Genomic DNA, 27,248 nt, shown 5'->3' on the forward strand with positions numbered 1-27,248 from the left:
AAATAACACGTTTGCAAGAATCTCCATTTCAAACTTTGTTTCTAGGAAACCAGACCTAAAGCAACGAGCTTATCAATTGCCTATTCTAGAAGTGTTGGACAGACATCCTGTAAAGGGACCTCTACTACAGCTTCTGTTTCAATTGTCCTCTCTTCCCCCTGGGTATCCATTCTAGGTGTTAAACTCACTTCTCAAGGAGCCACAACTGGTCTCCACCATCATCCACAAACCCACAGCATGAATTCCCTCATTCTTTCTACCTCAGTCTCCCTCTGTTGCAGACTGATTCCTAACTCACTGGTATGGAGCCCAGTGCACTGGGGCAGCAGGAAGAACCTGGGACATAGGCTATGAGTCATCAAAGCTTCACGGAATCCTTCTCTTTCTGTGTTGATCAAATGATTCCAAACTTACCCATGCAGTTCTTCATCATCATGAATCCACTTTCATAGCCTTCGTCACACTTGCATTCGAAGTCCCCAGGGGTGTTCACACACTGGCCTCTGCCACAGAGGTCAGGAGATATGCGGCATTCGTCAATGTCTGCACGAAAACAGCAAGTGGCAGCAAATGAGTCCCAGGACAGCCTTACTTCTTGCGGCAATATGTTAAAGATAAAGAGTTTTAAAGGACGTCCCCCCTCCTGGCCCTTGAGGCTCATTCACTGACCTGTGCAGTTCCTTTCTTCCGAATCCAGAGCAAAGCCGCTGTCACACCTGCACTTAAAGCTGCCGATGGTGTTTCTGCACTTGCCGTGGGTGCAGAGGCTGGGAATCATCTTGCACTCATTGATATCTTCAAGAATAAGAACATGTGGGGCAAAATAAGTTGATGAGCAACCAGTCAGGAGGTCTCAGTGCCCACCATTTTAAATCCTGAAGGTTGGAAGTTCTTAATTTAAGGTCTTGGCAATACACATTTCAAAGAATGTGTGATGATCCATGAGATATATGACTTTGTAAACATTTCTAGCCTTTTAAATTTCTACATTTTATAAAGCATTGTTAAAGCAGCAAAGAATGTGTCTATTCAGACTTCTAGGGCCCAGCACACTGCCTGATACATAGTGAATATTTAACCACTACTTGCTGAATGAATAGATAATATGTTCTAAACCACTAGTATCTATATTTAAAGCACATAGAACATTATTAGAATATATTATCCTACAGCTATCAATTGACTGTGTAGCAGAATGACATATTCACTTAATACTGTTTGGTGCTTTTTTGGATATGCCAAAAAAAAAATTTCAAAGATATAATTTATAATTTAAATTATTTGCCAATAATTTGTACAATTCAGAAATATTTTCTCAATGTTATCTTAAGTCTTCTTTCTTTCTTTCTTTTCTCTCTCTCTCTCTTTCTCTCTCTCTCTCTTTCTTTTTTTCAGACAGGATCTGCTCTGTCATCCAGGCTGGAGTGCAGTGGTATACTTGGTTCACTGCAACCACTACCTCCTGGATTCAAGCAATTCTTGTGCCTCAGCCACCTCAGTAGCAGGGATTACAGGTGTGCACCACCATGCCTAGCTTTTTTTTTTTTTTTTTTTTTTTTAGACATGGGGTTTCACCGTATTGCCCAGGCTGGTCTTGAACTCCTGGACTCAAGTAATCTGCCCACCTTGGCCTCCCAAAGTGCTGGGATTATAGGCATGAACCACCGTGTCCAGCTCAAGATCTCATTAATATAATTTAAAGAGTTTCTTGTAGACTAGAAGACTCTGCATACATGTAACATGTGACCTGAGTTTCCTACTACAGGGTCCTTTTTCCAAAACAAGACCAAACACTTAAGAAATACGCAAGTTCATTTCTACATGTGAGACAGAACTGGGAGATTAAATCTCCAGAACACCAAGTCCTTCTTCAGCAATGAATTACCACAGCCTTTGGAAGCAAATTAAAAGTTCCTTTGAATTTACATAACTGACATTTAAGAGGGCCATGTAGAAACTACCTCTCCATACAGAACAATTTTAACCCCCAGGACTTCCTGGACCAAACAGTTAAAAAAAAAGTTCATACTTTTCTAAACAAAAATAATTACATAATTCAGAAAGCAAAAAGTGCATGCTGGGATGATCACGTAGAGTGCTGAGATCATGAAAATGCATCCTGTTGGTCTAAAAAGGAAGGCAATTGGCCATGGAAAACATAACACTGTACCTTTGAAGAAAGGCTTTCCATTTGTAATTTCTTTTGTGGCAAATCCGGGTCCTCTGGGACACAGCTCCTCGTACTCAGGAGTATTTCTCATGGGACACTCCTCGCATTCCTCAGTACCCCAGGCTGCCCCAACGGAGCAGCAGCAGGCATCCATGCGGTGGCGGCCAGCAATAGGCAGGGTGCACTCCTCGTCCTCATACCTCAGGAAGCAGGTTTCCAGGCGGATATCTGTCAGAGGGAACCAAGGGAGGTTAAACAGAGCTACACGGCTTCCACTGCCCCAAACTGCCAACACTCTTATTAGGCAAAGTACTGCATACGTAATAATTTGCTGTACACTTATTGACTGGAATTAATTTTATTCCTCAAAAAAAAAAAAAAAAAAAACCCAGGCTCTGGGGTAGGTATCCTCACCTAATAAAGACTCTCTTTGTCAGCCCATGTTTGTACTTCCTATTTCTGAAAAGTTCCCTTTCTATATAAGGAATGGTATTCTGAGAGATCCCATGATGCTCTTTCAGGAGATGTTTTCTCCTGTACAGAAATTCCTATCACCGATGCATGCACGCCATCTTGGCATGTCCTCCACAGCTAAAGACCAGCTGTACTCTTTATTGTTGGAGAATGTTTGCCCTAGTGCAATCACCTTTTCCTCAGACCCACTTCATTTTTGGAAAGGTGGAATGGTGAACTCTGCAAAGAGGACTGTCTTACTTGAGACTGAAGAGAAAAATGCAAAGAAAAGCCATTCACTTCTCTTCTCAAATATTTCTTTCTTGTCTTACTTGAGACTGAAGAGAAAAATGCAAAGAAAAGCCATTCACTTTTCTTCTCAAATATTTCCTTCACCTCAACACGTGCTTATGGGTACATTCTTCAAGATACATGTGGGATACCTCTAGCCCCAAACCCAAATTCATGGGTTATGAAGAAGAATAGAAAGCCTAGCCAAGCAGAGGTCAGAAGAGCTGGATTTCGGTCCTGTTCTGTAACCCAGTGGATTGTCCTCAATAAATTATCCTAAACCTGAATTTCCACATCTGTTATAGGATGTTGCACTCATCTCTCTTAAGGTTCTGTGAAGCCCAAATGAGATTATACATCTGAAAGCAATGAAGTGTAACTGAAACGTGAGATGTATCCTCCTTCTCTTTCTCCTTCACGATGGGGCCATTAACAATTTACCTAACTCCCTGGGTTTCCTCTAATGTTAAAAAGTTTTTGAAGTCTTCTGGACAGCTTTATATTCAGGCTGCCCATATTAAGATAAATTATTTTAAAATGAACCCAAAATTAAACACTGAAGCATCTTTCAAATGAAGAACCTAGAAGAAGATTCTCATTAAATACCGATTCCTCCTAAACAAAGAAACTAAGACTCAGAATAGCATTAACTGACATCCTTAATTACAAAAATACTTTTGGCTTTGAATTCCCGCTTCCATTCCATATTATTTTTTATACTATAAACTATAAAGTTCAATATTTAAAGGTTTGTTCATTCTAACTGGTAAGTGATCAAAATCCTTCACTGCATACCACTTTTTAAACTACCTACAGTAGTCTTCACTGAGCATGCACTTCAGAGTAATGTGGTTTCAGATGTGAAATACAGGTAAGCATCATTTCCAGAGTCATGGACTCAGAGACCAGTGATCCAAGGGATATACTCTAGGCAGAGGCAGAAGCCATAGTAGTAACACCAGAATAAGTCTGCCAGACCTTAGATGCATGACTGTGGGATCTCAAACTTGCTGCTATCACGAGCCCATAGGGGCTTAGGACTTAGAGTTCGAAGGATTAAGGATTCTTAGGGTTGGGGTGAGACAATTTGGCTTGAGGAACTCACTTGGGCTCTAACAGTTGGCATAGAGTATCCCACTATGACTAGCAGTGATACCTGCCCTGGGCTTTCTCAGGTTCATTTTTCAGGGGAGTGGCATCTTCACTCCTGATATCCACAGGTGTTTCTGCAAGGACCTGTCCTTTTGGCCAATGTCAGGATATGCTTAGAAGACATGGGCTACAGTTTCCAAATACGTGCAAATATTGTTCTTTTCTCTACCACTCAGCTTGTATTTGATAGTTCATGGCATATGGGGCCGATTTAAGAGTTCTGGAAAAGTAACTGTGATGCTAGTGATTTAAGGAATAGCTGCATATCAACAAAAACTACAGTTGCTCCTTACTATTTGAAAGACTGTCAACGGAGCGGCCATGGATCCTAGCGGACATGCTGAATTTTGGAGTGTGTGTCTGTACCTGAAGCTAAGTGCTCAGCTATATCTTGTTAACTGCATTTTTAATAATCTTTAGTACATTATTATTAGAAAAATAATGAGCTCAGTATTTACCAAGACAGATCCTTCCTGTGGCATCCAAAGTCATTCCACTGGGGCACTGACACTTGAATGACCCCCTAGTGTTAACACACAGGCCATTTTTGCACACTCCTGGGAACACTTCACATTCATCTATATCTAAAAAGAAAAAAAAAGCATAAAGTTAATAGATCTTTATAATATCATTCTACCTTATTCTACTCATGGAGTCATAATTATTCCCCATTTTGAACCTAGTAAGTTGATAAAACTAGTTTGCCTACAAATAGTTCGTGTAGAATTTCTAGGGTCTCTGAATAGCAACCAGAATGAGCCCACCTATTACTAAAGATGTAAGAGTTTCCCCACTGGTTTCAGGGAGTAACTTTTGAGTTGCAGAGACAGGCAGCTGGTGTGAGTTCTTGGAGATAGCTCTGGTAGCTGTGGACATTTCAGGTAAGGTTCCCGGCAATATAATTTGCTTTATGAGACCAGATGTCCGGAAATGAGTAGAGAAGCAAAAACCTGATTTTTCAAACTAGCAAAGAAGAAACAGCTTGAAGGTCAGCATAGAAAAATATCCCACCAAGGAATATGTGGGCCAATGAAGGGTGTCTTTTAAGAAGTGCTGATAAATCACCAGACAATGTACAATCAATTCTAACTCAGCCATGGTCTCAGGCTGTTCTGTCCATGCTTTGGTCTCAGCTTGGGCTGAGGAGAATGAAAAGATACTCATGTTCATTCATTCATTATTCATCCAATCTCTCTCAAATGTATCAGTCCTTCCCAGCTCGCTTAATGGAGAGCAATATGTTCTCTGTACTTAATTTGGAAAAGTATTCACCACCAAGTTAATCAAAAGAAAGGCACTTACTTGTCAATGCCAAAAAAAAAAAAAAAAAAAAAAAAAAGGTGGGGGGAACATTAGCTAAGAAACTCATATACACTGTGTCTCTATTTAGAAGAAATAACTTTCCACACCAGGACTGTTGAAAAAGTATTCTGAATCTTTCCTTGTAAGAGAGATCAATGGGGAGAGGGTGGAATCTACCTTTTTGGGTTTTTTGTTTTGTTTTGGCCACTTGTACAACAAAATATGCTGCTGAGGTCAGATAAGTTATTAACAGCGGGTCTGGACCAGAGAAAGGCCAAAGGATTCAGTCATCATTTGGAAAGCAAGACCTTGGGTGGGGGTTGTAGTGTGCCTCTTTGTTTTAACAGGGAAAAAACTTCATTTCATCCCACATATGGGACTAATTGCTGTTTTTAAAATTTTTCAGCTGCTGTGTCATGTCAGGTTGTGTTAGTCACCATGACCTATGTCTATCTGAAACTCCACGAGAAAGAATCACAGCAAACTGAAGAAACTCCGTGCAGACTTTCAACAAAGAGAAAACAGAATGTGTCCTTCTAAATCATCCATGACTGTGAAACAAACAAACAAAAAATGCCAGGACAAACCAAAGAAACACACATTTTACAGACTCATCAGAAACTTCCTGTTTTTCTCTTCCTGACAGCATTGTGAAAGTGCAGTCTCTCTACACTGTGATCAACCTAGAACATTTTAAGCTACCCACCCTGTCCTTCGGACACAGCGGTCTGACACTAGCAATAGTATATATACACTTGTGAAATTAACAGCTGTTCCATTTTGTAGTTCTCATTTTTTTTCTTTCTCTGCTGCATATTTCTCCCTGTTAAGTTACATGACAGCTTTATCCAGTCCAAGTTAATACAAACATTCATTATGCACACAAAAATGTATGGTTTATAAGTAATCAGAAATACCTTCACACTGTGTTCCTTTAATTCTTGAGTACCCTTTACCACATATGGGATCTGTAATAAAAAGCGAAAAACAAAACAGAAAATTAATTTGAGATAACAATATCCAGACTTTGCAGTTCTGACATAGTATAAGAAACATGAAAGATGACCTGGAACATGAAGTAGATTGTGTTGCTATAAGTATGAGATAACAAAATGTTTCTGAGATTGCATAGGTGAGGAAGAACAACAATGAAATGTCTCCTCAAATAAAGCTCAATTCCACTAAGATATTCTAAAAGACACAGAAGTACCCTATAGATCATGTTAAAGTGATAGCTAAGAGGGAAACTGAAGGTAGATTTCTCTCTTGCTGTTCACCTGAAAATAGGAATCACACTACAGAATTACTTTAACATGAATATGGAAAACTCGGTCTATAATTTGGAGATCTCATGCCCTCCAGCATTCACATAAATTTATACATTTATATATCTAAACAGTAAATCAGCAAAACCATGAGCAAGGTTCTCAAACCTCAAATTCCCAACAGATTTAAACGTTCACCAGAAATCCTCCTGAAGTTTAGTCATGAATACTGGTTTCTTTACATCAATTAGCTTTTTGAAAGAGAATCTGTACCTATAAAAAGCTCAGAACCCCTAACCACAAGGTTCCAAAGAGAGCCGGTAGGCACTGGTGCTCCAGGGAAGCAACACTAACTAACCACATTACAATGTGGAGATAGAAAATAATAAATTAACAAAATCACATAAAAATTGACACTTCTTATTTCCCATCCAGCAATATGGTTGGGGTCATCAGGATTAAATCTTTCAAAATTCTCATGTGAGCCTAAACGAAGTACTAGGCTTCCCCTTTTTAGGCAAAGACCAGTGGAGTGGTGTAGGAACCACAGCATGGGTTTCTCTTACCAACTTGGCATAGGGTGCACGGGCTTCCCCACGCAGCACCGAGGGAGGAGCAGCACTGGGACTTTAAGGTGGCTCCATTGATGTTGATCTCACACCGCCCATCGATGACAGTCTGCCAGCAAGTTCCCTTGATGGTTTCTGCAGATGAGGGAATAATATTTAATGAATCGATATAAAAATTCAAACATACACCTTGGAATCATAGGAAAAAATAGCATTTGAAACAAAGAATAATGAAGTTTTTAATGTTGTTCATCCATACTTAAACTCTTTTGCAGGAAAAGCTGATATTGAGTATAACAACATTGATAAACATAGAAAAATCATTCTCAGAAAGATAAATACCTATGCAGATGGTTTTTGTTGGATCCAAAGTACTTTCAGAAGAACATTCACAAATAAAAGAGCCTGGGCTGTTCTTGCAGACTCCATTAATGCAAGGACTTGATTCGCATTCATCAATGTCTGAAACAAAAACAGGTCTACATTACTGCTAAAATTTAGTCTTGGGCCTAAAAGAGTACTTCAACTTTGGCCTCAATTGCTACTACATATCCTTCATCCCACATAGTAAAGCTGGCCTAATAGTTTTTCCTACACTAGATGGAATGCCAAAATAACTCTATAGTATAGACTAGTACATCTCTATAGTATAGAATATGGGACTAGGCTGAACCTTTCTTTTTATTCAGAATATCTGCAGTAAATGTGTACGTGATTCTGAATTAACAGCTCAAACAGCAGACACATAACACTTTCTTTATCTAATAAATGATGGCAATTAAAATGCCAATTGCAAGTAAATACCATAAGTGGCTTACAAAGTACATACTAGTGCCATTTAGAACCACAGTATTTCAACTAAATTGGCATAACTGTCTAAAATACAGGAGACTCTAATTTAGTCTTACGGTTTTCTGATGGCATTCCAAAAGATAGCAAAGTGCACCGTTGTAAGAACAAAGATCTGGTTTACCTTCACATGTTTTTAGGTCAGGTTTGTAGATAAATCCTTTGGGGCAGGTACAGACAAAACTTCCAGGAGTATTTCTACATTGTCCATTGTCACAAAGGAGACTGTTCAGTACACATTCGTTAATATCTGGAAAGTCAATGAAAATGAACACTTCAAAGGGTCCAGACTTTGCCTGTACCTTCTTTGCTCTTTTACATTAGATCTTTAAAGTAATAATGATATGATCGATTCAAGTAAAAAGGCAAAATTCTTGTATCATTAGCTTTTACCTAAACGATCTCATTTTAGGAAAACAGAGGCTTGACCTGGTTTTATTTTATTTTATTTTATGTTTTGAGACAGAGTCTCGCTCTGTCACCCAGGCTGGAGTGCACCGGCGCGATCTCGGTTCACTGCAAGCTCCACCTCCTGGGTTCACACCATTCTCCTGCCTCAGCCTCCTGAGTAGCTGGGACTACAGGCGCCCGCCACCAGGCCCAGCTAATTTTTTTGTATTTTTAGTAGAGATGAGGTTTCACCGTGTTCGCCAGGATGGTCTCCATCTCCTGAGCTCGTGATCCGCCTGCCTTGGCCTCCCAAAGTGCTGGGATTATAGGCATGGGCCACCGCGCCCGGCTGACCTGGTTTTAAACTAAATATCTAAACTGAGTATCTACAAAGCCTAAAGTCATTACACTATTTAATTCACTTATTTCTTTAGCAGGAAGAAAATATGGATTTGTTGGAAATCATTATCTTTATATAGTTACATTATATAATTAAATTTATATAATTTAATTCATTTTGTCAAATTAAAAGGATTAACCTTATTGATTTAAAGAACTAAATAAATACTTAAAAAGTATGGTCCATCTTTGACATGTGTTAGTTCCAGAATAGGTGTTTCTTCCTTATAGTAATTCAAACTGTCTCCAGGTACGATTATAAAGTAATCTGTAGCATTTATGATTGTCATGAAGAATTTAGATTCATGATTCAGGGAGCTCAGGAAAACTGCTTGCTTTCAGCTGAATAATATGCCTGTCTGAAGCAAAACCCAACTTTAAGGGTTTAACTTAACAGAGAGTGGGTATTCCTGAAAATAAGCTGTGTTTTCTCTGATTAAGTCTAATAAATGGTTGGGAGAAGAGCTGCTTCTCTCTCAGTAAAAATAAGGTTGACTTTGTAGTCACGTGAGAATGGTTCAGAATCTCTGTATCTCATATCTAAGGAGCTTCTCTTTGAAGGAGTGAAATCTGATACATCTTTATTTTAAGGAGCAAATCATTTCAAGGAATGAATCTGATACATCATTATTCATAAATTGTCAAGATTCAGTCATGTAAATTTTTGTTACTAAAAACATGCATATGCTGTGCTGACATTCCAAGTATAAAGTGTCCTTCTGCCTAGTCCTCTAAGCTACTCAAAGGCAGTTTTCTCCCAGCAATGAAAGAAGGAATGCATTATGCAGGAAATGTTTCAGAAAACAGGTAAAACTTCTTACCAACACAGTTCTTCCCGGTCGAATCCACTTCATATCCTGAATTGCATATACATTTATAGGTCCCACGAAGGTTTTCACAGATTCCATTTGGGCAAATATCAGGATCTAGTGCACATTCATTTATATCTGCACCACAGACAAGTTCAAAATCAATTAACATTGTAAAATAAACATTGAATGAATTGTTAAAAATATAACACTACAATACATGTAATGACCTTAGGACCTACTGGAGGAAAAAAATCGATTTCACTGGAAAGAGAACACTGGATCTCTTTTTCTCACTGTAAGATATTCTGAGTCAAATCTTTCTCTCACAAGTTCCTGAGAGGAACTTGGCATCTCAGCTGGAACTACAAGATAACCAATCCCTGATCAAGCCGAAGGAGACCTCCTGGACTTCTCCGAGTCCAAGCACCAAGATGGAAAAATGGATCAACAGCAGGTCCCAAGTCCCTACAACTGGTCTCCCACCACCAGCCCTTCTTTCTTCCATCTACCCTCTACACTGCAACCATTCTTACCATCCTAAAAACAAGCTGATTATATCATTCTCATGGTTCAAACTTTCATAGGTTCAACAATATCCTCAAGATTAAACTAAAATACAAATTTTTTGTTTACTTATCCCAAACTTCACACTTTTCTGTGAACATATAATGCCCTCTTCGCTCTGTGTCAGGAACGCCTGCAGCAGGCCTATTTACAGGTCAAAAGCCAGCTCCAACACCACATGCTCTGAAAAAGCCTCTGCCGCTCTGCCCACCTGAGGTGGGGCCCTCCCTCTTCTGCACCCTCACAACTGAGGAGTCAAGGCAGGTGCAGAATGACAATCAGTGAATGGATAGTCCCAAATCCTGGTGCCTGACTCTTCTATAAATTAGGGTTGACTTTTTTTTCTTCCAAGTCCCTATCACAACTTACTTATTTCCCATTAACTCCTTATTCATTATAAGTTTCCTTACCTCTCGTCTTTCCTCCTCTGAATATCCCCTCCACATTTTCATTCTGATGAAGCATGATGAAACTAATCATGCTGACTGAACTGACAATCAATTCAGCCAGTCCACATTCTTTCAGATCTCCCTGAATCAAACTGCGTAGCTTTATATTAATAAAATAATCCCTTCCTCTTTTTTGTCACCTATTTTCATACTTGTTCCAATTCTCCCTTTTAACTTTAATTCCTTGCATGGCACCGATATTTCTCTAGCTAAATATTTCATTCTCTTCCAACTCAGTTAACTGCTGTCACTGCTCCCTATTGCCGTCTTATAATACTGAGCACTTAACAGTTAAGAATCCTTCAGAATGCAGATGGAGAATGGTTCCACCAGCCCATCATCCTGAGTTGTACTTGACAGTGGAAGATCCACAGGAGAGTCAGGCTGCCCCTTCTCAAGCATGAGCAACAAAAGTCATTATATGTCATCTGCGAGCACCCATCAACCACAATGGGAGAGCACCTGATCCCTTCAGTGGCCAAGCCCCACAGCCACACCCAGAAATCCTAGAGCCCACAGTGCCCTGGCTGCTCTGCCACTGAAGGCTTCTGAGCATCCCAGATACATGGCACAGCGATGGCCAGAGAGGGAGTCAGGTCAGACCCGTGTAAAGGGATCAATGCAAAACCCACAGGAAAGCCTGATGCTGCCTCTGCACATATTGAAGGTAGTAAATTTTGAAAGGAATCCTTACCACTGCCTGCTGACGTCATCCCCGGCCCGCTGCTGCAGAGCGCCTGATATTCCGCTGCAATAAATTAACAGATAGTAAATGATTCCCTTGTTTGCAGAATAGGTCGATCCTGCCCTTGGTTTTGCACACACCATTTCCTCCAAAGTGAGTAGAACCAAAATTAAGTGGTAACGGAAAAGGAGGTATCTCCCCAGGGAGTCACCTTTACACCAGGCTCCCATTTTAAAGGCTACGCATCATCGAGGAAAACAACTTTTAAGGATACAGGCAAGTTACAGCAATTCCTTGTGCAAAGCCCTTTCGGAAAAGGTGTTTTTCCTATAACTTGATTTTGTTCACCAGGGAACACTTTACACTTACGGTGAAATGTGCCTGTTAAAATGTGGTTTCTTAACTGTTAATAAAACTTTCTCCCACCATCTTGGGGATAATTTTGTTTCTCACTGCTAGCTGTTTTTTCAGTACAATTGGTTCTTAACATTCCCTCATTTCTCTCTGCAAATTCTCTAGCCTCCTCTCACAAGTGCAACAACAGAATACCTACTCTTGCATTTAAGTGTATTTTTAAAGTTAATATTTATCAGGATACTGGATTCATTCTCTATGATATATCCATAGAGAAAGTATTGTTTAATGTTAAAACTGTGAGATTTTAATTGAAGAAACTGAAGTACACAGAATATGTCCCCAAATCTGAGATAGAATCAAAATTCTACTTCTTAAAATTACTACTATGTTTTACATACAATTCCAACAATACTTAACGTAAGAGTGAATGATGAAAATGTAGAACTAACTGGAATCACACTATCCAAGGAAAGGAAACTAGTGTCCCCTTAGTTGCCAATGGTTTCTGGCGCAAACAGTCTCATGGTCAAATGTAAATCATCTGTGCTTAAGTGGAAGGAGAACAGGATATCAGGGCCGGGGCTTATTGTAGAGGCTGACTGCACCTCACTGCTGAAGCAAATAGTTCCTATCTTCTGCATGCCAGAGAATTGCATCCTGATGACAGTGGACGTAAATGAGTTATACGACCAAAAATGATCATGTCTTCTAACAAATGTGAATTTGAGAAAGCAGAGAGGATTTAATTTTCAAATCGTCTTAGAAGGGGCCAAAAAACCAACAGATGGGAAGGTGTGTTTGAAAGTCAGGTCTGGGAACAAAAAGAAATCCATCCTTTTTATTCTGTTATATCAGCAAAAAACTAAAATATGTATGAAATACTGTAATACAACAAGAAAACCAAAATCATGCCAGTTTCCTAAAAAGGACTTTTAGAGATAATGACAATTTTGCTGAAGTTTGGCCTAAATGGAAGCAAATTATTGTCACCATTGTTTTCCATTTAGGCAGGATCCGGTTCTAGACCATTTTTTGTAGTGAGTTCAAATAAGCATGGGTTTTAATACCAATGACAATGCTAATTGCTGGCAGTTTTGGAAGCAGCCTTTTTCCTCTGTTAGTTTCTTCTCCCATAAATGTGGAACGATAATTCCCATTTCACCTGGTGGCTGCACAGAATTAACATTACATGTTTAATGATTTAACATGTACTGTGCACAGCTCAGGCCCTGAATAAAAAATAAGTAAATAAAAGTATTATAAACCCATATTAAGGGATAGGTATTGATGAGCTAACTCAGCGTAGTGCCATGGAGACAGTGGCATGAGGGATCCACGAGAAAATTCCCCAGAATTACCCTCCTGTGGGTTTAACTGACCAATCACACTCCCATGGGTTTAACTGATCCATTTCTGTGAAACGTCATTGTCAGAAGGCTGAGGACACAAGAGGGCTTGCTGAACAATGTGAATGAGCTCCAGCAACCAGTGAGAAACAGCTTCATATGCAACTTGCCTGACTTGCAGACCACAAAGATGAACTTCGGATTTTGTATATTTGGAGTCTCTCCCTCAACTGACAGAAGACATTCCTTTTGAGTATTTTCAGTACTTTAAACAGCCTACCCCCCATTCTTGAAATGAGGGATTTTCCTACATTGGGATGGTTCATGACCAAAGAGGAGGAGAAACCAAATGCATGAAACTACTTCCACGTGTGGACCTTTTCTGGGTAAATTCATTCAAATATAAGACAGAAGTTAGTGGAACCGGGCCTTACATTTAACTCTCGTTAAGCTTTACTCTTGCTATGGTTTGAATGCGTCCTCCAAAGGTCATGTGCTGGAAACTTAATCCCCAATGCAATAGGAATACTGCGAGGTGAGGCCTAATAAGAAGTGATTAGATCATGAGGACTCTACCCTCATGAATGGATTAATGTCATTATCATGGGAGTGAGTGAGTTATCATGAGAGTGACGTTGTTATAAAAGCACATTCAGTCCTCTCTAGCTTTCTCTCACTCCTCCATGCTCTGTTGCCCTTCCACTTTCAGCTGTGAAGTGACTTGGCAAGAAGGCCCCCGACAGATGCTGGCGCCTTGACATTGGACTTCCCAGGCTCCAGAACTGTGAGAAATTAATGCATTTTCTTTATACATTATTCAATTTGTGGTACTGTGTTACTGCAACAAAAACTGGACTAAGACAACTGCTTAAAGAAATCTGGTCTTTTGGTCACCTTTTTATAAACCCACATAATTTCCCTATGGATCTTAAGAATTCTTTGGAAGTGCACTTGGTCCAGAGGAAAATGTAAAGGCAAATAACTATATGCACCAAGGCTCCTGGATTCTAAGTCTTGGCTCTTCCAATCATTCAACATGTGAACAAGTCACCTGTACTATTGTGTGCCAGCTTTCATGATACTTGTCTGCATTGCAAATTCAAAGTAGGTAAGAAAAGTATTTTCAAAAGTTAAAGTAACATGCAAAAGGATGATATTAATAATAGACAACTATAAAGTTAAAGGAAAGTGTCTTTGATAGAATTATATTTGTATATAATAAAATTATTATAAACACATTGAACTGATTGGTGATCATACATAAAACAATTTCTATATTATTCACTGGGTGAAGTCATTAGCCAGAACAAAGTTTGCTTTCTTTAAACTGGCATCCCTCATTTCTTTTTTCTTTCTTTATTGAGACAGAGTCTCGCTCTGTCGCCCAGGCTGGAGAACAGTGGTGCTATCTCAGCTCACTGAAACCTCCACCTCCTGGATTCAAGTGATTCTCCTGCCTCAGCCTGAGTATCTGGGATTATAGGCACGCACCACCATACGTGGCTTTTTGTTTGTTTGTTTGTTTGTATTTTTAGTGGAGATGAGATTTCACCATGTCAGCCAGGCTGGTCTTGAACTCCTGACCTCAAGTGATCCACCTGCTTTGGTCTCCCAAAGTGCTGGGATTACAGGTGTGAGGCACCACTCCTGGCCCCCCATTTCTTTTAAAGGCTTCCATTTAACTTTCTCTAACTTTTCATCATATATTTTAATTTCTAACTGTTACTTTCAAATACTATTATTTTTAAAATAATAAATCTTTTAAAATTACGATTTACTCTTTAATTTGTTTCCTTTAGGGCAGAAATAAACTGACTAAATCCTATATGTAAAACCAACCAATCAGAGCTACATATTGTCAATATTAGGTCTAACTTTATTTCAGGACATTAGAGGTCCACTGCCAAGTGACCTTAAAATTGCGTTTAAATACTGGTGGGACATTGTTTTAATTTCAGTAAAGTATTCTTGTTTTATAAATAGAAATAATTTACAACTGGACAGGACCTTTTGGATTATCTAAGGCAACTCATTTTGTAGATGAGATGTCTAAGGATAGCTTTTCTGCATTATTCTATTTTATAATTATGTTTATTAATATAAGCCACCTCAAATCCTTTCGAAAAGTAGGTGAGGAAAATTCGGAAATAAGCAAAATACACAAATAACTAAATCACCTAATTAAGTAATTTGGCTGCCTGTTGATGGAGGAACAGAATTCTGACTCGCTATCCAGTTCTCTTTTAATTAGACCATGTCACTTCCACTGGAGAAAAATACTTTTCTTCTCTCAGGTTAAATCAAATCATTAAAGAAAACCACACCGGGCCGGGCACGGTGGCTCATGCCTGTAATCCCAGCACTTTGGGAGGCCAAGGCGGGTGGATCATGAGGTCAGGAGTTCAAGACCAGCCGGGCCAATATGGTGAAACCTCGTCTCTACTAAAAATACAAAAATTAGCCGAGCGTGGTGGCGCACACCTGTAATCCCAGCTACTCAGGAAGTTGAGGCAGAAGAATCGCTTGAACCCGGGAGGCGGAGGTGGCAGTGAGCTGAGATCATGCCACTGCACTCCAGCCTGGGCAACAGAGCAAGATTCCATCTCAAACAAAAAAAAAAAAGAAAGGACGAAAAAGAAAACCATACCAAAATCAATACGTGGGATGTAAACAAAATTTACAAATGGTCTTTTGGAAAGCTATTGGAAATAGCCAAGTAATATGACAGTTATTTACCTTTATGCTGTGTAAAAGTCTGCTTTTATAATAGTTTCTGCAAAATGCAAACATCATGAAACAACTTTAGAAAACAAGGCAAGGTGCATGTATTGCAAAGAGCTTGAGTATTATTGAGGTAGGGGAGTTTATACGGGAGGCACAAATGCAATACCTATTCCAAATGATTATGAGGCTTAGATAACTACCTGTGACTAGACACTGGCTAGCCTTTGCCAAGACCCCAAGAAGGCACGTGGCATACCCGGAGAGCAAAATGTCATCTTTCCCTGTGAATTCCACAAATGCAAAGACCTCAATGGTGGCAGAAGGCTGGCAGTACGAGGGCATCCCCATGATACCACATACCTGAATTCTGTGCAGGACACGGCTGGCAAGGTTCCCCAAATGCATACTCAGTGCTGGCACAACAGCATTCAGATTTCGTGACAGCACCAAACAAAGGTTTGATACACTGGCCTCTCTTGTATCCACCATAGCATGTACTCCGCATGTGCGTGTCTAAACAGGAAGAAGCATCTGTCATCACACTGTCACTTCAAACAGAGCAGAACCCCCCAAGTCAAAGTTGAAGAGGGCTTTGTTTATCCATCATCCCTGGTGTAACTCACAGGGAATGCCTCTGATATGAGGGCTCCATTTGAAGAAAAAATAAACAAAAATAGAAAAACACAACACATTCAGCTTCTAAGCATTGGAAACCAATGGCCAGATTGTTTCAGTTTTCTAGGGACTATCATGGTTTACCAAAATGTGAGGCACTTTAATGCTGGAATTATATCTCATTTATTTTGTCTTTCTCAGGCCTGTGCAGAGCAGGAACTTAATAAACGTTGAATTAATAATGGATGAATGTTGAATCTCACATCCTGCTAAATAAGACCTTTATTAGAAATGTGGCCTATCCCAAAATAAACATGCAATTACTGAATGTCTGAATTAGGTATACTTTCCAAAAAGGAGAAAGTTTAATCTGTAAAAGGTTTGTTATATAAACCTGTAGATGTTGGTCAACTAAGCTGTGTTATCTTTACCACCAGGAAGCGTGTTTCCAGCTATGCCCAATCCTTTTCCAATTCAAATGGCTTACTGAGTACCTTTCTTAAAAATAATCTGGATAAAACTGGTATCAATTTTTCAACAAGTCTCATACTTTTTAGAAAGTCTCATAAAACTATTATCATACAGGTTTCTGGATGATCCATATTCTCCTTTGCATTCTATACTGCCCATGGACATCAATTCTCTATTAAAATGTTCATCATGAGATAACAGCATATGCACATCAATTTCAATGACCAATATCAACAAAGGAGGGCTGGAGAAAACTGAAGACAGCTATGGGATTAGGGAAGAACAGGGGGAAGGATAGGTGGGTATTCTCTTGCTTTTCACTTAGCTCATCTTTCTAATCCTCGAATTAATGTTCAATTTACACAAGAAGAGAACTGACCCTGTTGACCTGTTGCTCTGCAAATATTCTTTATATCTTATCTGCTACAGTAGAGAGCGTTTGTTACTAGTGGGCTTTATTGAGTGACAGAGGTTGAATCTCTCTCCTAAGTCTAGCCATGATGTTTTCTTACCAACACACACACGTCCATCCAGACCCACAGCCAGTCCAGGGAAGCATTCACATCTGTAGGAGCCGTCAGTGTTGACGCAACGCCCATTCATGCAGATCCCAGGGGTTTCACACTCGTTAATGTCTGTGGCAGAGAAAGGCACTTATTAAAAATGAAGTGACGTTTATCTAAAATTATAACATATTGACAATTATGTTTTAACACTTGAAAATGGGGAAGATAGGAAATAACATGCAGCATCTGCAACAAAAGCTCAAATGGCATTCTCATTTTCCTCTGAAAGAACAGTAACAAAATCAAGAGAAATCAACTGTTGGAACGTATTTTCCATAAAAAGCAACTTTAATATATTCTCCCAAGAGATTTTTGTATCCAAAATAATCACAAAGGCAAAAACAGAATCGGAGGAAGGAGAACAATGGCTGCTAGAAGACAAAGGGTTTTGTGTAATGCATAATCAGGGTAGCTCTTCCAGGGCTCTCAGAAATCTAGGGTAATAATAAACTACAGGAGGACTTTCCTTTTGGTATTCATCACAAAGACTGGCATCCCTTCTAGTATCACCCATGTCTTAGCTCTCTGGGACAATTCGCCTAAAATTAAAGGATAAACAACTAAAACCTTGATGGAACACCAAAGAAAAAGAACAGAAAATAAATATAGATTACTTCGATGACTATTCTGGGCCAGTAACAGCACTGTATGTAATTGGAACCCAGCAAAGAAAAATCTTTCTTAAACTTTACAAATACTTTATGGTATTTTATGTGTATACTTAAGGAGGTCTGGTAAAATACTTTATTGGACACATATTAATAATAGCAGAGGGTTTTTTTCCCTTTAATATGGGGAAGTACAAAAGGCACCAAAATTGTGGTTTGGAAAACATACAACACTTAGAAGCAAATGATTTTAGGTCAGGCATGGTGGCTCACACCTGTAATTCCAGCACTTTGGGAGGCCGAGGTTGGGAGATCACTTGAGGCCAGGAGTTCAAGATCAGCCTGGCCAACATGGTGAAACTCCATCTCTATTAAAAATACAAAAATGAGCTGGGCATGATGGCATGCGCCTGTAATCCCAGCTACTTGGGAGGCTGAGGTGCAAGAATTGCTTGAACCCAGGAGGCAGAGGTTGCAGTGAGCTGAGATCACGCCACTGCACTCCATCCAGCCTGGGAGACAGAGTGAGACTGTGTCTTAGAAAAAAAAAAAAAAGAAAAAGATAAAAAGCAAATGATTTTATAACAACTCCTTTTACAATATACAACTAGTGTATGTGACTATTAACTTTCTCCTGACCTTAAAAAGGCAAATTGAGAGTAAAACACCTTCATGTTTTACTTAGCTTGTGTTGTTTGGCACAAAATATATTCGGGTGGTCCAAGGTTCTGTGTACAGATTATATTTGAAACAGCAGTTATATTTAAATACAGGAACTCAAATTGGTTAGTTATTCTGGTCACCTTTTTGTTCAAACTGTGACACACAATAAAACGTGGAGACTACAACCTGAAAGGTAACACAAAGAGCTTTTAATAAGAATGGAGATGTAAAGTAGATCCAAAGGAAGGTAACTTTGGTCAAATTTAGTGGCCTCAACTTTCAGAGAGTGAACAGAGAAGCCATGTTGTTGATCAGATGAGTTAACTGCGGAGATTGAATTAGCATTGTTGATTCAGCTTTGAACAGTCACACCTTTGTGGGCTCAGGACTAAGTGCTCAGGGCTAAGAGAAAATCTTATCCCATGGCATAAAGAGAAAGATTAGAAAAAGGAAGAAATTCAGTGCACATGGGATTAATTTCTGTCTTTTTTCATCCTTCAGTCTTATTACAGTGTGTGTACCCTATGCTCTATAAGCTAGAAAAAAGAAGACATTGATAATAATACAGAGCTATGGAGCTCTCTCTCTCTCTCAGATCCTTAAGCCAGAATGCTAAAGTCAGAACAAACCATCCATATCATCAGTACTTTCAAATTAATAGAACAATCAATTTATTGATAGGATACTATTTCACTGGTTGCCAATGGTGGCCAAACCTGGTTTAATCTGTGAGGTCACAGCATTATCTGTTGGCCATACTTAATGCAGAGATACTGTGGCCTGGGTCAGCAGGAGCCTAGAGACACTAAAAGTGAATCTTAGTGTGCTCTGTGTATCAACAAGAAGATTATGTATTCTCCTAGGTCTGCTCACAAAGGGGCTTTCATATTTCTTTCTATTATTTTTTTTTGGAAGCCCAATTCCAAATATTCCAGCAATCATTCTCTTCCCTTTTCTTTTTTACTTGTACAGTGCTAAATTTGCACAATTTGACACTTTGTTTTATGCTATTTTACACTGTAGAATATTTCTATGTGTTAATCCTGTCTTCTCATATAAGTTCCTCCCACCACAGGGCTCAAAAGTACAGAAACCACCTTCCTACTTCAAATTTGAAACACCCAACTGTTTTCTCTTGCTGGGAAGACAGATTTGCACAATATTAAGAGCCACTGATGTGAAGGTCATAGAGAATGTAGGTAAACAACCAAGGGCTCGAAGTTCTTTTCAGCCTGGAGAAAATGCACATCTTGCCAAGGACTTAATACAAGGCTTTCTTCCATAACACGTTTACCAAAGCTGTCCACTAGGGGCACACAGAGAAGAGGCATCATAGGACTTTAGACCTTGAATAGCTTGACCCTCTACACTTTTGCATCTGAAACTATGCCCAGAAGCTCTAAGTGCAGCATTTTAGCAGATTTTCTGGACCTGTTTTGAGTATGAGGTTCTTTAAGAAGTCTGGTTCCAACTCAGATCCTGGACCAAGTGCAATAATCACTGATCCCTGCATAAGACAGGAGACATTAAGCACAAATTTGTCTCCAGCAACTTTTCTTAGGACCCCAATTCTCAACAGCAAAAATAAAAATCCTCATTTTTGCTTCAATACCTGGAGCAATGAGATTATTTCAAAATGGTTTACCAAACTAAAAAATGGTTGTTGGTTGTTTATTTATTCTGCTTAATCCTGTTTCCCTTCTTGCTTACCTAACTTGATAACGCCTAAATAAATTATCCTTAAAAAAAATTCTGTGTCTTAAGATGCCTGGAGGAAATTATGAGGAAGAGATCATTGCAAATAACATTCTACACCTATTCTGTCCAGGTAAAGATGTAAGAGGTGGCAAATAACAGCCATCAAGAAGCCTAACCACCATTATTCCCTAACTGGAAAGAAGTAGTAGAACTCAGCTTCTTTAGAACAATGCCCACATCTGTTGGAAGACCAATAGGCAGTTTGGATTATTTATTTGCTACATAGCTTTTGACTCCTTTGAGAATACCGTTTCTGAAATAACAACAATCTTAAGGGCATAAACTGTAGCTCTTTGGATGGCTGGATTTAAGAAGGAGTTTCAGTCAGGTTTTCCAAACCAAAATTCAAGGTACTGTAAGTGGGGAGAATCAGTAAAGAAAGGCAGTACCTCTAAACAACATAAAGAGGAGAAAAGGCAGGTGAAGAACATGATCTAAGGTTTCACAGCACAAACCTTTGCAATAACGCCCATCTGATGCCAGCTGGAATCCAGGTTTGCAAATACATTTAAAACTGCCATCTTCATTGATACACATTCCATTAAGGCACATGTTCCTTATGCTGCATTCATCCATATCTGAAAAATACGAAACGTACAGTTTCTTACGACCAGAAGAGTAAGCTTACGAAGGAAACCAATCTGGATGAAAATAATTCTGTTTCTTCATATTTCTTTCTTTTTGTTATTACAGTCTAAGGCTAATTTTCATCCAAATAATATCACCTAAGGAAGGAGAAGATGGGACATAAGAAATACATATCTCAGGTTCTTGAGTTTTGGCAGGTGCATGTAAACTTTAGGGCTAGATTTATAGGTATATCTATTTATAAAATATATAAAATTTGACTCCATAGAAGTTATCAGGGTCCTTTTTAGGAATAATAGTTTACAAACTGAAAAATGTGCTAATAGCCTAGTGGGTATATTTATTTCACAGAATCATATTACTTCTAATGCTCTGAAAATGAAAATAAGTCAAAACTAAGATCAGAGGAATCTGAAATGTATTTAGGCTACATCCTAATTCTTTTAAAGATGAAAACCAGAAGATAACTTGCAGTTTGAAGCAATTTTAAATAGAGGCAGGTAAAAAGTGGACTTTTAAAATACATGGCTCAACTATGGATTATAGATGTGCCAGTGAACCTTTAAGACACCTTAAACATTGGGGATCGTTCTTTAAATTCATCAGTATGTTATTTTATTTAATATTAAAGCTGTCTTGGGAGGCACTTGCTCTTTTAGACACAGTGTTTTCACTTATAGGCTTTAGAAAGACCAAAGTAATTTATTATATATACATATTTTAGATACATATAATATATATATTTTAGACATATATAATGTATATTTATTTTAGATGTATATTTATATCTTAGATATGTATTATTTCTATTTAAATATGTATTTTATGAATATTATCTATATATTACATATTTAGAAAAACATATATACATAATATATATAATTACATATATAGAAAACATATATAATATGTATTTTACATTATATATATTTTAGATATATATTTCACATACTGATTAGTAGCATTTTATTACTAGGCAGACACTTTAAGCAAAAAGATTATAAATGGCTAGATAATACATGGACTTAGGTATGTCCTATTTTTTAAAAATGTATAAATTCTGATTGTATAAAATTAGGAAGCATGACATTGTGCCACAAAAGTTTCATCATCACCAGGGATCTTTAAAGGGCAAGCTCTCCTAGCAAATTAAAATGTTATTTGATTCACATAAATGTAAATTAAGAAATGAATATTGTGGAAAATCAGGCTTCCCTCCCAGATAAAATAAATAAAACATATCTGATACTTTGACATTTCACTCATTATTTGGTCTTGTTAAAGACCTCTGATACTGAAATTGCAATGGAAGGGGAGGACTAACATTAGTATACTATTATTACCTTCACAGTTCTTCCCATCTCGTGTAACGTGAAAGCCTGCATTACACACGCAATGAAAACTGCCATCTGTGTTGATGCAGCGTCCGTTATTGCAGATCCGGCCATTCTGTAAACACTCATCAATGTCTACAACCAAAGTTTAAAAAGAAGAAATAGCTTTATTTAGGGGAGTCAAAATTATTTTATTTCCCCCTCCCTCCATTTGCAAACTCATGATCTTAGCTTTTGGTTTTAATTACTTAATAATATTCTCCAACATAAACTGGTTATCAAATAATGTGATATTTAGGGTTATCAGAGTTGAAAAGACATGATAAAAAACCTGTATAATTGCATTAGAGCTAACTCTAATTTCTAGTAAGACTCCTTAAATCTGAAGTCTGTAAACAAAATAGATTCTTCTTCACCATTTTCCAAGCACATTTATTGAACCAGTATAAATCATTATTTATACTGAAATTTGGCTGGCATCTTTAAATACATAATTTTAAAAGACATATTTTATAGCTATCTCAGAACAATACAAAAAAACGCTACTTTTTAAAATAATCACCTTAATTCTGCCTGAAAACCATCAATCATATCTCTAAAACGTTCATCTTCTTTATGGTAATTCTGGTTTACGTGCAGGGTTATTGCTGATAGATTCTTAGTCTTTTAAAAAACAACTTTACGAGTATTCTATCTACCAAATAAAATATTGATTCTGTGAGGGTAGTTTTCCTTTTTTCCTACTGTGGTTAGTATTGTGCCAAAGTACACAATAAAGCTTGATACGGAAGTGTTAAAATAACAATAACTCAAACAACCTGTATCTGATTTCTCACTTAAAGATGAATAATCAACCCAAAGTGGATAGCATGGTACCCTGGATTATCTGTTTCTCTCAGTTTCTAGAAGCTACAAACCTGGATAAACATCAAAGGGGATGAACACAAACCTCTTTGTCTACACAGGCACAAAATCACTTCCAGGGCTTATTCCCAGAAGATAGGGACTGGGAAACTATGTGGAGTTGGGTGGGAACATTCCTATCTGTGCAGAGTTGAGGCCACATTTGTCTGAGTATAAGCGCCCTAAATATCCCCTGCACAATGAGCACGTGTGTTTATGGCACCTCAGTTACGCTGACTGTCTACCCTGCGTCTGCATGATGTCTTGTGGTTGGCCCTCAGATGCACTTTCTTTCTGGGCAGATCCTGCAGTGGTTTCCACACAAGTCATTGGACGAGCTGAGGCAGTCTGGGCTTTTCTTCTGTCTGATCTTTGTGCCAACAACCTACGATCTTTTTCTCTCTCATTTATTTCTTAATCCTTGCTAAAAATCAGACTTGCTCCACACTCCAAAAAAATGGTAAAAACCACATATTCTTGAGCAGACTTTTTTTTTTTTTTTTAAGGATCCTATAATTTTTTGAGGCCCAAGTTGAAAATAAACAGGATAAAGAGTTCACCTTTTTCTCTCCTCATCGATTTCAGAATGCCACGGGGTTCCCCATTGCCTTATAAGACAAATTTAAAGCTGGCCATTCAAAGTTCTCCTCTACTGTGTCTCTGCCCGTCCTTCTGTCCCCTTCTATTCGGCCCCTCACATACTTCCCAGCTATGTGCACAGCCTTTTGGACCATTCTGTGGCAACTTTCATCCACAAAATCATGTGAACACATTCTCAACTTCTTATTTTCAGGATAACCTTAGCGCTAGCTCTTAAAGAAGTCAGTGCTTGAAGTATTCAGGTCATCTTCAGTCTCCAATACTAAGTCTCAGATTGATAACAACCACATACATGCGTTTATACTGGCTGGCCCTTGCCCCAGCTGAGTGCTCTCAATAACCACTTCTCTTGGCTTATTTAACAGTGCAGTCTCTGGACATTGATTTCACTTTATTTTCTATTATTGCAAAATGCTTAATACGCTATTTGTACATGTTAATTATTTTAAACAATAGTCATAATATTAAGAAGGTTCTCAATTCAGTTAAGTGTTCAACCTATCCATATTTATAATTAATTAATAGAAATGTTAGCAAGTTCAAAGGCCTTGTTCCAGTTTTTCTGCTTAAAATGGTCATTTATATGTAGTGCACTAAAATACACTGATGGCAAGAAATCTCTACGTGAGAACCAAATTCAAAAATTTTGAAACCAGTTCACTGATAAAAATTAAAACTTCTATAGGTCTTCAACTCATGAAGAGCTTTTGCTAAAAGAGGCAAATAAAATTAACTCTTGTCAATGGCTACCAATTTTCTAAAGTGATATAAACCTCACTATCTTTTATTTAACTTCTAAAAAACTTTTAAGTTCAGGGACACATGTGCAGGTTTGTTAAATAGGTAAACTTCTTTCACGGGGGTTTGTTGTACAGATTATTTCATTACCCAGGTATTAAGCCTACTACCTATTGGTTATTTTCCCTGATCCTCTCCCTCCTCCAACCCTCCACCCTCCAATAGGTTCCAGTGTGTGCTGGTGCCTTCTGGGTGTCCATGTGTCATCGTTTAGCTCCTACTTAAAAGTGAGAACATGTGGTATTTAGTTTTCTGTTCCTATGTTAGTTTACTAAGTATAATGACCTCCAGCTTCGTCCATGTCCCTGCAAAGGACATGATCTCATTCTTTTTTATGGCTGCATAATATTCCATGGTGTAAATGTACCACATTTTCTTTATCCAGTCTATCACTGATGGCCCCTTTTATTTAACTTTAATAGAGTATTTGCCTATTTTTTTCTGTCTTTACTGATTAATGATACAGTTCATTTTGTGCTCAATTTAGAGATAGAGATGGAGATAGATGTTTGGGCTCCCTGACAGGGATCGTTATTTATTTGTTTTAGAAACTTAGTACATTAAAGTCATTTAATAAAAGGCATATTGGATGGCTTAATAAATTAGTTAATAAACCTGATGGGAAACTTTTTATGAGGGACATTTATAGCAGTGCTTCTCAAACTTCAATGTACATACAGATCGCTGGGGGATCTTGTTAAAATACAAAGTCTGCAACAGTATGTCTGTGGTGGAACCTGAGATCCTGCCTTTCCAAGCAGCTCTAGGTGATGCTGCTGCTGAGCACACTAAAAAGCAGCAAGGGCTTAGAGCGACATCCTTAGCTTTTAGAACTTTCCATGAAGAAATTAATCGCCCATAATTTCAACTGAAATTTTCCTCAGTTGATGCGTCACAAAGGACAATCCCACTCTCTACTTCTCACATGAAAACTTAAGAGGCAATAATAGTGACGAGACATCAGTACTGAAAATAAGACTTTTCCTGCAGGCATGGATGCATCTTATAAAATAACTTCAACGCTTGCCAGATTTTATGACACTGTCTTTCAGAATGACAATAGGTGGAACTAAGTTCAAAAAAGCCATGGAACTCTATTAGTCTCTTCCGGCATGGGTTATTTAAACTCCATGGAACTCGTCTGAAGTCAACCCCCAGTTAGCATATATGTCCCACATTCCACGCCAGGACCATACCTCGGCATTCTGTCCGTGTGAGTGTGCTCTGATATCCAGCTCGGCACTGACAAGTGTACGAACCCTGGTTGTTGATACACTCACCACCAGCACAGGGGTTTTTCTCACATTCATCAACATCTGCAAAGCACAATGTATTTTAGTGCAAAATTAGATAGCAATACCTCATAATTCTAAGATGTTCTTGGTTCCTTTTACACATATAAAACATTTTCCTTTTGAGAAATAAATAACATAATAAAAGGATCTTTTTTCTTTCCACTACAATATGTCATTAGCCATTCAAAGACTGGTTGAGCAGTTAAAGTGTATTATTTTCATGTGTCATTTTGCGGAGAAAAATTCCAAACAAGTAGCAACTCAACAATCTGATCTAATAAACATTTTCTCTTCCTTAAGTCTGATCGAAGAGAATCAAACAGACTAACATTTCAGAAGTGGCTTGTGGATAGGATTCCAAGTATCTCTTGAAGCTCTATTTTTTCTAATGAAAAGAAGGTCTAACCATATCCAAGCATTCCCTGCTGAGTTCCACTAAAATGTCAGAACAAAACATGAAGCAACTGTTGTTTAAAGGGCAGTTCTCAATCACCATAGAGTCGACCCCATCCCCAGATGTGTTCAATACACAAGCTCACACTAGTTTTACAGTCACTTAGAATTATCAGTACATTTAGAGATAAACTGGTTTATATGACCCTACTTGCAAACAGGAGGAAGCTAAAATTTAGTGAAGATAACCCAGTTGTCCACATGCTTCTTAGTGGCAGATACAGATCTGACCTCACATTCCCCAACCCTGAGTTAAATGTTTCCACTTCTACTCAGATCTGGATGACCTCTAGAAGGGGTGTTCACATCACCAGGAAATTAAATAGTTCGGGAAAGTAAGAACTCATCATTTCTGACCAATCATAAATTTACAATTATAAAATTAGAATTCATAACAGAACTAAGAGGTGAGTTTATTTTAAAAACAAGTTGATAGGAACTGAGTATTCTTATCCAATCCAACAAATTGATTACTCTTGTATTACATTTTCTCCCTTCACCAGCTTAAATGCCTCATCAGCAATTTAAAATTTCTTTCTTCCATTTAAAGTAATTAGTCTAAGAGAGTTGGTAAGCTACACATTTAGACTAGTATAATGTGCAAAATTCCATAATTTGGGGATATTTTTAATGTTTTCTTTTAATGGTTAGGCTTTTGGTAGGTTGTCTTAAATTGGAGTTACCAGAAACGAATTGAGTATCTTTTACAATGAAAGTTAAAAGTAACTTTAATAGGCAGAATAATGACCTCCCAAATATGCTCATGCCCTAATTCCCAGAACCTATGGATATGTTATATAGCTAGCAAAGGGGAATTAA

The 27,248-nt window shown here is 38.2% G+C and overlaps 1 protein-coding gene across 2 annotated transcripts in view; it reads right to left on the reverse strand.

Moving 5' to 3' along the window:
* FBN1 (fibrillin 1) overlaps positions 1 to 27,248 on the reverse strand; it is a 245,476-nt gene that overhangs the window by 86,506 nt on the left and 131,722 nt on the right. For both annotated transcript variants that reach the window (XM_025389802.1, XM_025389803.1), the window contains exons 13-27: positions 25,878 to 25,997; positions 22,390 to 22,515; positions 20,914 to 21,036; positions 17,376 to 17,498; positions 16,138 to 16,290; positions 11,360 to 11,413; positions 9,662 to 9,787; positions 8,176 to 8,301; positions 7,545 to 7,664; positions 7,200 to 7,337; positions 6,286 to 6,336; positions 4,525 to 4,650; positions 2,171 to 2,398; positions 670 to 795; positions 415 to 543 (exon numbers count right to left, since the gene is read on the reverse strand). In XM_025389802.1, the coding sequence (XP_025245587.1) occupies positions 415 to 543; positions 670 to 795; positions 2,171 to 2,398; positions 4,525 to 4,650; positions 6,286 to 6,336; positions 7,200 to 7,337; positions 7,545 to 7,664; positions 8,176 to 8,301; positions 9,662 to 9,787; positions 11,360 to 11,413; positions 16,138 to 16,290; positions 17,376 to 17,498; positions 20,914 to 21,036; positions 22,390 to 22,515; positions 25,878 to 25,997 (1,869 nt within the window). The remainder of the gene's footprint in view (positions 1 to 414; positions 544 to 669; positions 796 to 2,170; positions 2,399 to 4,524; positions 4,651 to 6,285; positions 6,337 to 7,199; positions 7,338 to 7,544; positions 7,665 to 8,175; positions 8,302 to 9,661; positions 9,788 to 11,359; positions 11,414 to 16,137; positions 16,291 to 17,375; positions 17,499 to 20,913; positions 21,037 to 22,389; positions 22,516 to 25,877; positions 25,998 to 27,248) is intronic.

Source organism: Theropithecus gelada, chromosome 7a, assembly GCF_003255815.1.
Source record: "Theropithecus gelada isolate Dixy chromosome 7a, Tgel_1.0, whole genome shotgun sequence".
In the NCBI taxonomy this organism is placed as follows: Eukaryota; Metazoa; Chordata; class Mammalia; order Primates; family Cercopithecidae; genus Theropithecus; species Theropithecus gelada.